General features: G+C 41.1%; 1 protein-coding gene across 1 annotated transcript; it reads right to left on the bottom strand.

Moving 5' to 3' along the window:
- Positions 1-10978: 10978 nt before the first annotated feature.
- On the bottom strand, positions 10979-11896 carry LOC114041551 (vomeronasal type-1 receptor 1-like). The gene has a single exon (XM_027860063.1). It carries the CDS (start codon positions 11894-11896, stop codon positions 10979-10981), a length of 918 nt encoding a protein of 305 aa, XP_027715864.1.
- Positions 11897-13499: the final 1603 nt, after the last annotated feature.

The following is a 13499-nucleotide window of genomic DNA, read 5'->3' as shown; positions in this document are numbered from 1 at the left end:
GCACTTTTGATCGCTGTCATTTCGCTTTCCTCTTGCTTTTTAAAATCAAAGTGGACAACGTCAGTCGTCGATAAACATTTATTACGGGCCTACCATGTGACAAGCACTGCTAAGCATGTAAATATGAAGAAGGCGGGCCCTGCCCTCAAGGCGCTTACAGTCTAAGGAGGGGAGATGCCCCGGAAGGAGGCCCGGCAGGCGGAGATCCGAGGGCATGGCGCTGGCGGGGCTGAATCCAGCGCAGGCGCCGATGGCAGCTCTGAGCCCTCGTCTAGGCCCGAGCAGAAGCCGCCACGTGGATGGGGTTCGAGCTCCGCGAGGGCCCGACCGGAGGGCTCAGCCACAGGAGGGGAAGGGAGGAGGCCGCTCTGCAGCAACAGAGTTTAGGCCGGGGTGGGGGACCTCCAGGTCTTCGAGGGCGGCCCTCCTCGAGGCCACGTGCGCCTCGAGGTCCAGGCTCCCCAGCCGGGCAACAGCAGGTGCCGAGATGAGCTCCGAAGGATGAGGGAGCCCGGGAAAGAATCGGGGCGGACAGAGGAGGAGCGAGGACAATTACCTTTCCAGTCTGCGGATGGAGGAGCCGAGGCAAAGCAAGCCACATGCACGAACCCGAGATACAAAGGACGGTTTTGATTATGAGAGATTTCAAAGGTTTTACACAAAGAATCTGATGTAGGGAAAATCAAAAGGGAAGTCGTGTCAGACTCTTCGGGACCCCGTTTGGGTTCTTCTTGGCAGAAATACTGCAGTGGTTTGCCATTTCCTTCTCCAGTTCATTTTACAGATGAGGAAACTGAGGCCAACAGGGTGAAGTGACCTGCTTAGGTTCACACAGCTAGTAAGTGTCTGAGGCCAGATTTGAACTCAGGAACATGAATCTTGCTGACTTAAGGTCCAGAACTCCATCCGCTGAGCCACCTAGTTGCTCCAAAAAGGAAACAGGTAACAAAAAAAGATTTGCAACAAATTTCTCTGATGAAGTCTCATTACAAAATATATAAGGACCCGATTAGTTTTTGTAAGAATAAAAGTCAATAAATAACTAAATATTGGAGGGACTATGGAAAGAGTGAAATCATGAATGGGTACAGCCATTCTTTTTTTTTTCCTCCTTTTTTTATTAATTTATTTTGATTTATCAATAATTACTTCCATATGCTTTTGAGTTTAGAATTTCCCTCCCTTCCTCCCCACCACAATAGGCTATACATTTACATTCATATTAAACATATTTTCACATTAGTGATGTTGTAAGTAAAAATTAAAACCAATAGGAGGAACCATCAGAAAGAGGAAACAAAACTCAACAGAAGAGAAGAAAAAAAAATAGTAATTCAGCTTCCATAGCTCTTTCTTTGGATGTGGATAGCATTTTCTATCATGAGGCCTCTGGAGATGTTTTAGATCCTTGTATTGCTGGGAAGGGTTAAGTTTATCAACATTAGTCATCACACAGCGTGGCTGTTATTGTGTACAACGTCCTTTTGGTTCTGCTCACTTCACTCAGCATCAGACCATACAAGTCTTTTCAGGTTTTTCTGAAGTCAGCTTGTTCATCATTTCTCATAGCACAATAGTATTCCATCACATTCATATACCACAACTTACTCAGGCATTCCCCAGTTGATGGCCATCCTCTCAATTAGGCTCCAGCCATTCTTGAAAACAATTTGGAACTATTTCCAGAAAGTTGCCAAACTGCCCAGCTATATCAATACTAAGCCTGTAGTACAAAGAAGTCAAAGAAATAAGAATCTATTTGATAGCCCAAAATTGGAAACTAAGGAGAGATTTTCCTATTGGAGAACAGCTAAACTAACTGTTTCATATGACTGTAAGGGAATATTATTGTGTTGTAAGAAATGATGAAATGGACTATTTCAGAGGCACCTGAGAAGACCTTAATGAACTGAGGGTGTGAATAACATTGTAGAGAAAAACAAGTCTAAAAGATTTTAGAACTCTGATTAACTTAATGATAATGTAGGCTACTCACCTCTGGACAGAGAGGTGAAGTGCTCAAAATCTAGAAATACACACATTTCAGACATGGATAACATGGGGATTTGTTTGCTGGTCTAAGTAGATATCTATTGTGGGATTTGAAGCAGGGTACCGGGAAGAACAAATTACTTAAAAATAACATCTTGAAAAAGTTTTAAAAATCAAATTGAGAATTAAAAAAGAAAAAAAACCAAATTGGAGGAAGGCGAATGATCCCCTACCCTACCACCTCCCCTATAAGTTCCCAGTTCTCTTGAATATTTATAGCACAGTCAGACTTTAAACTCATCATTGATTTCTATTGGATCTGCAGTTAACTCCAGGTTTTTTTTTCCAGGGAACCCTCTAGTCACACCTCCTGATTTTTCACTTGTGAAGTTGAGTCTTTGAACTCTGCCTTCCATGAGGTTGGGATGGCTTACAGGAAAGGACTGAAACCTTCTAATCATCTGCCTTCCTCATAAGATCTCTCTCAAGCTACTTCTTAGACTCATTTCCCTATTACTTGCAAATTCCAACCCCTACTCTCTCAATCCTTGTGACAAGTGAACACCCTGTGTCACTAACTGAAGACGTCTTCAGCAGCTTCTTCTAAACAGGAGTGAGAGGGCAGTGTTGGCAAATGCCATTGACTTGTGTTTTTCTATTAGTCTCTGACTCTGGTGCCATTTCTTCTCCCCAAGATATCAAAAACATGAGTCCTAATGACATTGTCCTGAGTATTTTCTTCTTCCAAACAGGAAATGGGGTTCTACAGAGCCCCTTTCTTATTTTTCCAGTCTTATTTGGCTTTCTCTGTGAATGTAGACTGAGATCTATGCACATAATTTTTACCCAATTGACTTTGGTCAACTGTTTGTTGCTTCTCCCATGTGACATTCCTCAAAAAAAAAAAAAAAATGGCTTTGGGTCTGAAAAATTTCAGATTCAAAGACCTGCATGACTGTTTGTAAAATTGTCTTCTATCTTCACAGAGTAAGCTTGAGGTCTTTCCCTCAGCATGGCCTGCCCTGTTGAATGGCTTTCATACCAGCACCAACAGTCCCAATTACTCTGGTTGGCCAGAGCTTAAAGCTAGAGCCTCAAAGTACATTATCCTCTCAGGTATTTTCTGTGGGAATCTCTATATGCTTTTAAATTTCTTTGTGCCTTGGGGAATTAATGGATGAAAGCACACTGGAAACATCACCAAGATAACAGAATTGTGGGTATTGTTCTTATTTAATTCCCTATGTATCTCATCCCTCCTTATTTGTAAGAGTTCTCAGAGAGTAAACAACCTCTTTCTTAATTTCACCAGCTGGTGAGGCTTCACCACTCTTTGAGGCATCACTCGGTCATCCTTCTAAGCAGGGTGGTTAATAGGGATTTAACTAAGCCAAGTTAACTCTGAAGTCTGCACCTTAAGGCCTTTGCTGCTTTTCCTTCTCCCTGAGCTAGTTGAATTTCACTGGGTCCGAGTCAAGTGAACTTGTCACAATGGAAGCAGCCTCTTCACAGGATCAGATAGAACATGCTTACTGTATCCAGAAGTTTTACTCTTTGCACGGAGCCAGTAAAAGCAGCGATACACAATAACATGCCTGCTATCCTGAGACATCCCTGCAGATTATCACAGACTCAGGTGGACCCTTTGAACCATGAGGCTCACATAAAGGCTAGATAGATAGAATATCTATCAGATATAACAGATAGATGGATAGAAGGCCATTCCTTCTGTCAGTGGGCAATAGGAATTACAAAAAAGGTCCCAATTCATAATTGATTCTCAGTAACTCCGGACTCAGGTCTCAGTCCTTTTTGCAGCCTGAGTGTCTGTACACAGAACCTAGGGGTTTGTTTTTCCATTTGGTGTCTACAAATTTCCATTTGGCCTGGCCATTAGACAATGTCTCAAGAACCCCAGGATGCCTTTTTTTTTTTTTAATTTTCTATTCAGTGTCCTGGCACTGGCAACGATACATGCACAGAATCACAGCATTTGAGAATTAGAAGGGAATTCAACACAAATCTATTTAGTCTAAATTATACTAAAAAAAGAATTCCTTTTTATAAGACACTCAACAGGAGGTCTTTTAAGAGAAATTCAAGGGGAGGATAGGTGATTTCTCGTTGGGTATTTTATGGTGGCGATGCCTTTCATGTATGGGTGTGAACTAGATGACCTCTGAGGTCAATTCCAACTTCGTGATTGTGTGGATTACACGGCCTCTGCTTGAATAAGATCAATGAGACACAACTTACTACCCCTCTAAGCAGACTGTTCCATTTCGGCACAGTCCAAACAGCTGTAATGTTTGCTCTTCTAGCAAACCAACCCTAGACCCTTTAATTTTTTCTTTCTTTGCTCCTGGTTCTATCTGTTCTGGCCAAATGGAACAAATTTTATTCCTCCTCCATGTAAAAACACTTCAAATATTTGTCTACAATTGCTGTATCGAGGTAAAAGGAGGTTGCTTCAGCAACCTCAGGATCTTTCTTTCAACTTTGATCCCACTTTGACTGTCCCCTTGCTTGAGAAAGCACTGAACTTCTAGTGGATACCACCATGAAATTAGATCATGAGCATCTGAACTGGAGTCTTCCTGAGTTCAAAAAGAGATTGGGGTGGGGAGCAGTTAGGTGGTGCAGTGGATTGAGCTCCAGCCTTGGAGTCAGGAGGACCTGTGTTCAAATCCAGCCTCAGATGCTTGACACTTTCTAGCTGTGTGACCCTGGGCAAGTCACTTAGCCGTGATTGCCTCACTGAGAAAAGGCAAAAAAAATCATAAAAAAGGTAAGACAGCAGAAGATGAGTTCCTCCATTTGGAAGGTGTCCAACCCACTACTGTGGAAGAGAGAAGGATAACTACAAATAGTTCCAGTACTAATAAAATGACTGAGCCAAAGCCAAAAGGGAGCTCACCTGTGGATGTTTCTGATGATGCAAGTCTGATGCTGTAAAGATCAATATTGCACAAAACCTGGAACATAAGACGTATGAACCAAGGTAAGCTGGATGTGATCAGACAGGAGATGGAAAGACATTGACCTCTTGACATCTTAGGTGCCAGTGAACTTAAGTGGACAAGAATGGGGGAATTTAATTTAGGTGATCACTGCATATACTCCTGTGAGTAAGAATCCCTTAGAAGAAATGGAGTATTCCTTATTGTCAGTAAAAGAGTGAAAAAAAGCAGTCCTGGGCTGTAATCCCCAAAATGACAGAATGATATCTGTTTGTATCCAAGGCAATCCATTCAACATCACAGTAGTACAAGTCTGTGCTAGTAGAGGTAATAAAATTCCAGCTGAGCTATTTAAAATCCTAAAAAATGAGATTGTTGAAGTGCTGTACTCAATATGCCAACAAATTTGGAGAACTCAACAGAGGTCACTGGATTAGAAAAGATGAGTTTATGTCCCAAGTGTAAAGAAAGGCAATGCCAAAGAATGTTCAAATTGCTCAATGATGCTTCACATGCCAGGAAGATTATGGTTAGGTTCTGCAAGCCAGGCTTTAGCAATACATGAACTGAGAACTACCAGAAGAACAGGCTGGTTTTCAAAGAGGCAGAGGAGCTAGAGACAAAATTGCCAACATTTGCTGGATTTTGAAGAAAGCAAGGGAGTTCCAGAAAAAAAAAAATCCTTCGAAGGAAAGGAATACCAGGACATCTTACTTGTCTCCTCAGAAACCTGTATGTGAGTCAAAAAGCAACAGTTAACATGCAACAATTGATTAGTTTAAGATTGGAAAAGGAGAATGACAATACTGTGTATTGTCACTGTATTTACTTAGCCTATGCAGAGTACATCATGTGAAATACTAGACTGTCTAGATGACATGTGTCTTTTAGACTCAACATCCAGAATTTAGGTTGCCAGGAGAAATATCAGCAATCTCAGATGTGCAGACAATCCCACTCTCATGGCAGAAAGTGAAGAAGAATTCAGAAGCCTCTTGATGGGGGTGAAGAGGAAGGTGTAAAAGCTGACCTGAAGCTTCGAATTGAAAAAACTAAGATCATGAAAACTGGTCCCATTACTTTCTGGCAAATAGAGGGAAAAGAAATGGAAACTGTCAGATTTATTCTTGGACTCAAAGATCTCTGCAGACAGTGACTACAGCCATGAGATTAAAAGACACTTGCTCCTTGGAAGGAAAGCTATGGCAAATCTGGACAGCAGACTAAAGTAGAGACATCACTTTGCTGACAAAGGTCTGTATGGTCAAAGCTACGTTCTTTCCTGTGACTATGTATGGTTGTGAGGATTGGACTTTAAGGATAGCTGAGTGCTTCAGACTTGATGCTTTCAAATCATGGTGCTGGAGAAGACTTTTGAGAATCCATTGGACAGCAAGGAGGTCAAATCACTCAATACTTAAAGAAATGAATTCAGACTATTCACTGGAAGGTCAAATACTGAAGCCAAAGCTTCTTACCTGAGAAGACAGACTCATTGGAAAAGCCCCTCATGTTGGGAGACAGCAGAAAGTGAAGTGGATATAGTGTCATGGAAGCAACAAGCATGATCTTGGACAGCGTTTGGGAGACAGTGGAGGCCAGAAGGGCCTGGAATGCTGTGGTCCATGGGGTCATCACAAAGAGTCAGACTGAATGACTAGATAAGGAAAGGGACAAAGAAAGGGGATCAAAATGCATGAGACTGCCCTTTCCTATGTGCTGGCAGGTGGGTAGACTAAACAGGGATTTAAAATGGAGTTCCTTAGATTGACTCAGCATAAATTTCAATACTGGCTTCCACCAGAATTTGGAAATTCATCTATAAAGATTATTCATGAGTTACAAGTGAAGATGAGAGAGGGGAAATTATTCCATCCTTCCCTATATTCACATTTGTCTTTTTTACATTTTAACCCAGCCAGAATTAAAATGTCAGGATAAAGCGGTATCCTTTGATGTTATTTAGATCCTTAGAAACTTGTAATCCCCTCTCCTTCTCCTTCTACTATTTTTTTTAAGGCAATTGGGTTAAGTGACTTGCCCAGGGTCACACAGCTAGTAAGTGTCAAGTGTTTGGTTTGATGCCGAATTTGAACTCAGGTCCTCCTGATTTCAGGGCTGGGGCTCTATCCAATGCGCCACCTAGCTGCCACTCTACCATTCTTTTCTGTAGCTAATCAGACCACAAGAATAACTAATTGTAGCCAGATAACCAGATAAAGAATGCAGAATTTTTGGCTGCATACGTTTGATTTCTGCAACAAACTAACTCATGAAATTGTTGTAAGAATTTTTTATTTTGATTTTTTAAATTAATTTTTATTACTGGGGAGGGGGCTTCAGGGCCATTTCTCCTAGATAGGTTATTGTGCTGGCTGAAACCTGTCCCATGGGATGTGAAAATTTACTTAAGGTCTCAAACATTCCTCAAAGAAGAAGCCAAAAAGGGGGTCAAGGACTCCCAAAGTAGTTACACTTGCTTGAGGGCTGGAAGGTTTTCCTGACTCAGTAGTTATTTTTGAGGCCTGTAAATCTCCCCTTCCAATCAGCCCATTTTGAAGCCTCTAAATGATAACCTGATAACCCGACTTAAGTTTGCCTACAAAATCCATTTAACTATGTTTGTTTCCTTAGAGATTGTATGAGATTATGATTCTGTTTAACTCAGTTTGTTCAGCCGTTATGACCTAAAAGCATGTACAAGACTGCCATGTGTCAAAAATGATTTCTCTGTCTTTCTGATGTAATTTTTTTTCTATAAAAAACCTCTTTAGAATCCTAATCTTTGTTCAGGAGCCTGTGCTTAAGCATAATAAGACTTAGGTTTTTACCTTTATAGTTTCTATGTTGTGGCAGTAGTAACCTGATACACAAATTCAAAGAGAAGATGTTTCTCCCATAACCAAATGAAGACAGTAAGACAAACTCCCCCCACCCCCCAAAAAAGAAAGTTCACTTCCAAGGGACTCAGAGCAACAGTCCGAGTCTCCTCCAAGACTTATGGAGTTATAACTATGTTTTAAAGGCTTGGAAAGGTTTTCTATCTTTAGAACCCTGCCTCTTGGTTTTCAGTTTCTCCTTTTTATACTATCAGAGCAATTTCTCAAAAACAAAAACAAAACCAAAAAAAACATAAAACGTCCGTAGCTCTTGTGCCACAAGACACAGTGAGCTAATATCAGGCCGCCGCTGAAGACAGGAGATAGAATCTTTGCACTTTCTCTTCTCCTTATTATACCTAGCAATTATTTTCACCTTCCCAGTGGTGCCTCCAAATCTGCAGGGTGGCTCAGTGCTAAGTCCACATAGCAAATGATACAAATGGCTAACTTGGCATAAACTAGTATTGTGTGTGTGTGTGTGTGTGTGTGTGTGTGTGTTATGTATAAATTTTTTTAAAAATGTGTGTGTATATAACATATATACTAATTTAACCATGTGTATATGGGTGTGTATTTTATGTATAAATATAAACATATGTAAAACTATACACATATTCCAATAAATGTGTGTGTATATGTGGCAAGGGTAGAGTTATCAAATATACAGAAAGGATACATGATACAAAATTGGAATCAGTAATACCTGTAGCCAGCGGACAGACTTTCTGTGCCTTACTCTGTTTCTCTCAGTGAGGTTGATTCCTGATCCCAATCTCAGAGCAGCCATCCAAGGTGAGGGTCTCCTTTTGTTCAAAGGAGCAGTGAACACCCTCCCTGTGATGGATTTTATCCCCAAATCATTACCCAGGAAATAGTTAGGACAGGGTCTATGTGACCTCAGGCATGTCAATCTTATCTTTTCCAACCATTCTTTTCTGACTCCCTTTCCCTCCCTATTTTATTAGCTCTATTTTATAAGGTTTATAAGCTTTTGTACCAGCTCCCATCTAAGGAAATTCTTACTGTTCTTACCACTCTCCAGGTATATATCTCAGGATCGCTCAGCATGGCGTGCCCACATCAGAAAAGGTGCTGTGCTCTGTGAACAAAGCAGGATTGGAACAGCTCAAGAGAAACACAAGATATGCAGACTTAGAGAGTCCAACCCAATGGTTCACACAGGCTATTTGTGCCTGACTGCTGGTAGAACATTCCAAGCTCATACTGGTCTGATCAGTCACAGTTGGTCACTCTGGACCATGACTCCAACATGGTGATGTCATTTTGGTTCTCTTCGAAAATGAAGGACAACAACCAGTATATCTTAGCAGAGGTTGAAGCAGGGCCTGGCCAATGCCTGTGCCACTGGCCCTACTGGACACTACGAGTCACGTATTACTTGGAAATTATATGGGATTTTCTATACACCGTGGGTAACTCATAGAAGGCATGGCTTTTTTCTGTGACTAAATAAAACAAAATATGCCGTCCTTAAAACATATATTTACACATATATATATGTGTGTGTGTATGTGTGTGTGTGTGTGTGTGTGTGTATGTATGTAGTCTATATAAATCTACCTTTCTCTCTCTCTCTCTCTCGTTTAGGGAGACATCAGTCTGTGAGAATCGGCAGGAATACAGAAGGACAGTAGATGTTTTATAGATATGGATCTTTATTCCTTTTACAAAGATTTTGGTTTATTTGTTCATTTACGGGTTTACAAAGTAAAAGTGCTCCATCCGGTTAAGCATGTTCCATCTATTCTTTTGGAGAAGTCATTTCCGTTATGACCAGTTTACTTGACAAACACAGAAGACTCAGGGAGGAGGAACAGAGACCAGTAAGTGTGTGTTGGAGAGTTAATTTGGATGAGTTTAATCCGCCTCAGCCACCTGGCCCCTGGACTGTTGAGACCGTGAGTGTAGCCACGCGGGGAGGTGGAGCTGAGAACTTTTGGAAACCTTGGCACTTCCTGCGCCGGGGGTTGGAGCACACAACTACCGAGTGTGTGGCACCTCAGGGTGGGAAGAAGTCGGGAATCCCAGATGAACACTTCTCCGGTTGGGTGGGTAAGAGTAGTAGCTCATGCTGCCACCTGGTGGTTAAATATGCATTGTCTGTTACTTGAATCTATTCCAAAAAGGAACAACTTGCTTCACGAGTTAGTGGGATTCCGGTCTCAAAAGGTTTTCGATCTGTGTGTGGGTGACAGATTGTCAGGGTTGTTTTACATGACATTCTTAGGGATAAGGTTGTATAAGCTTTCTTAGGGACATCCATTTTTATATTCTGTTTTAATATCATTAAATCCCTCCACCCTGTAGACCTCACCCTCTCCGTACCATGATATTTTGTTCATTTTTCTCTTATTTATCTATCCCTACTCTGAACCTCACCTCCAATGAGCAAATTTTTTCAAGCCCTGAAAAGCAATGCCTTAAATACTTAAATGCATTGTCTAGCAAAACAAATTCCTATATTGGCCATGTCTAAAAAATGTATTTTTCTTACTGCATTTTAAATTCCTTACCTCTTTGATAAGAGGTGAGTGGCATGTTTTATTTCCAGTCTTCTGGATGTGTGGTTGATCATTGATTTGACTAGAGATGTAAAGTCTTTTAAAAACAATTTTCTCCATAATGTCTTTATCATTATATAAATTGTTCTGATTCTGTTTCCTTTCCCCTGCATCATTTCTGCAGGGTCTTCTCAACATCCTCTGAAATGGTACCTTTTGCCAATTCTTATTGCATAAGAATATTCCACTATTATATTATGCTACAATTTGTTTGGCCATTCCCCAATAGGTATGACACTATGTTAGATTCCAATTTAGGCTGCCATGAAATAAACAACCGCAAATATTATTGTAGATATAGATCCTTTTGCTTATGTTGATTTCTATGGGGTATAGGCCTAATAGTAGGTACCTTCACATATGATATTCTAGGATTCTAGGGATTCCATTAGGAACAATAGCCCCGAGAATCATTAGTCTGAGTTTGTTCACCCCCTGCACCCATGATCAATCACTTCAAACTTCACCTGCTTCTAATAAATGGGAGCTTAGTCTAATATCAAGGGACAGATTCAGGTTTCATTCCTTGGAGTTTTTATAGGGTCATCCTAGGTAGAGGAGGCTAATCTGCTGCGAGGGCAGAATGTGGTCTTTTCCTCCCACAAAGAGCATAGCAGTACCTGGGAACTTGTGAGTCATTGCTGATGAGCAGATAGGGGCTAACAACTGGGAAACTCAAAGTCAGGAAGGCAGAGGTCTGTGTCAGCCAGAGCGAAGTTTTCCTAAAATGCATGTATGTTGTGAAGATGGAGCTGAGTGAGTGCATGGTGACAAAGATACTCACCAGCAGTAGGATGGTTTGGGTGGCCCTGACCTCAGGGGACATTCTGGCAGAAATGCAGGAAATGTGAATTTGTTGAACTTTCTTATGATGTCTGTACAAGAGAAATACCATGTAGCCACTGGCAAAGGCCATGAGTCCCAAACACAGAGCATCAGGAAAAGAGAATATGATTGAGAGCAGGACAGCTTGATATCTTGGGGTAAATAAATAAGAGCAGTATTCAAAATGTTGAACTTCAGTGCTGTTCCCAGCGTGCCTTGGTCCTTTCATTCCCAAAGCAATGAAGACATTTAAAAGTAGGTGGAAAGTCCAAGAGAAGAGACTGGAGGGAATTATGTACTTGGGGGCTCTGGTTTTAAGCTCTACTGAACTGTACCTGCTAGGAGCTATGGTGATGGCCTGAAAGACACTCAGGAGGCAGGTCATGGTGAGGGAAAGACCTCGAGATACTCTTTGAAGGTAGAAGACAATTTTACAGCCAATGTCATCAAGGAAATTCTTCAGACCCAAAGTTGCCATGATCTGAGGGACCCCTTTAGGGAGAAGTACCAAACAGTTGGCCAAGGTGAGTTGGGTGAGAATAGTATCTATAGGTCTCAGGCTATGTCCACTGAGATATATGAAGATGAAGAGACAAGTAAGAAAGGAATTCCCTAGGACCCCAATTCCTGTCTGGGAGAAGAAGATGATACTCATGAATTTTTCATTCATATTCATGTTCTTGTTATCTTGAGGACAAGAATTGACGCCAGAGGCAGAGGGACCTATAAAATAACACAAGCTGTGGGCATTTTTGAGTGTTCCCCATGCCCCTTGATTTCTCTTAGAAGAACCTGTTGAGAATATCTCCTTCAGGTCTTTACAGAGATGTTCTCACACAGCTTTGCCCTATCAGGCAGGGAGGTTGGTGTTAGGGGTAGGATACTATTCTTTTCGACTCTACTCATTTGGGTAATGGCTGCTGACATATTCAAATAAGTATCCCTACAATTACAGTCTTGCCATAGATGAGGGCTCTCAGTGACCATTCAGGGACAGGAGGGAGACCTGTGGTGTCAGGATTGTCAAACACAACTTCCTGGAGGTGCTTTGAAGACACGTTTCTAAACCAGCACTGGGAACCAATCAAATAATCAGTATTAATAAATCAGTTAATAAGTATTTATAAAGTATCTACTTATATGCCAGGAACTGAGCTAAGCACTGAGGGTACAAGAACATGGGTGAAACTGTCCCTGCCCTTAGGGATTCTAATTAACCAAGAAGTATCCCTATAAAAACATACATAGAACAAACTGGTGTCACTGTGCAGGCAGCTGGATTATGTCAGGGAGATCCACTTTAGCCAGGAGTACCTGTAGAATCAGAGTACAAAGGACTTCTAGTCGTTCACAATACCAGGGTTTGCTTTATGCAGATTTGTGAGTATTTGATTTTCTGTGGAAATGCACTAGCTATCAGAAGTTCTTACAAATAGTTGGCCCTCAAAAGATCCTAAATGTTTGATACACAGATGGATATGCCGATAAATATCATATGTATTTCTGCACATGTAAAAGGAAAGAGAAGACAGGGAGAAAGAGAAATAAAATAAACTTAGGTCTTTAGTTTAAAGCCTCATGACTCTTTCCATAGAATACTGAAACAGCTTTTTTATCTAAAAATTTTATTTCATTTCCCTCCTTCATCCTACTCCTCTCATTGAAAAAATAAAAACAAACCTCTCGTACCACATATGCATAATAAAAAAAAAAAGTCCCCACATTGGCCTTGTCCATAAATGTACATTCCATTCTGCATCCTGAGCCCTTCACCTCTTGATTGAGATAGGGGGACCATTTCCACAACTTTCCAAAGGGACTCCCTCCTCAAGTCTTTCCCCTCTCCAATCCATGACACTTTCTTGTTCGAAAATCCTCACTATCTTCTTATTGTCTATAAAATAAAATTCACTCATCTCTCTTTGGTCTCTGAATATGTCTACAACCATTCTTCCAACTCCCTTTCTCGTTTTATTTCATTTTGTCCCTCTTCATATAATCTTCATTTACATCAAAATGGCTTGTTAACTTTCCTTTGTAGATGTTCCTGTTCCCACTCCTGTGGTCCTTTTCTGCAAGTAGTGATTTCCTTCCCTAAATCTTGATTTTGGGGAAGCCTCAGGATAGCCCTCCTCCAATCTTTTCTTGATTCTGATTATCCCTCCCTGGACTTGACCACCATGCTTCTGCCGCCTTCTCACCTTGGGAGTTGTCTTAGTTCCTGTGGCCTTCTCATGCTGGAAGTTCTCTCTGCCTGT

Source organism: Vombatus ursinus, unplaced genomic scaffold (assembly GCF_900497805.2).
Source record: "Vombatus ursinus unplaced genomic scaffold, bare-nosed wombat genome assembly UNPS02014175.1, whole genome shotgun sequence".
NCBI classification, from domain to species: domain Eukaryota; kingdom Metazoa; phylum Chordata; class Mammalia; order Diprotodontia; family Vombatidae; genus Vombatus; species Vombatus ursinus.
This window is presented reverse-complemented; position numbering and strand designations above follow the sequence as displayed.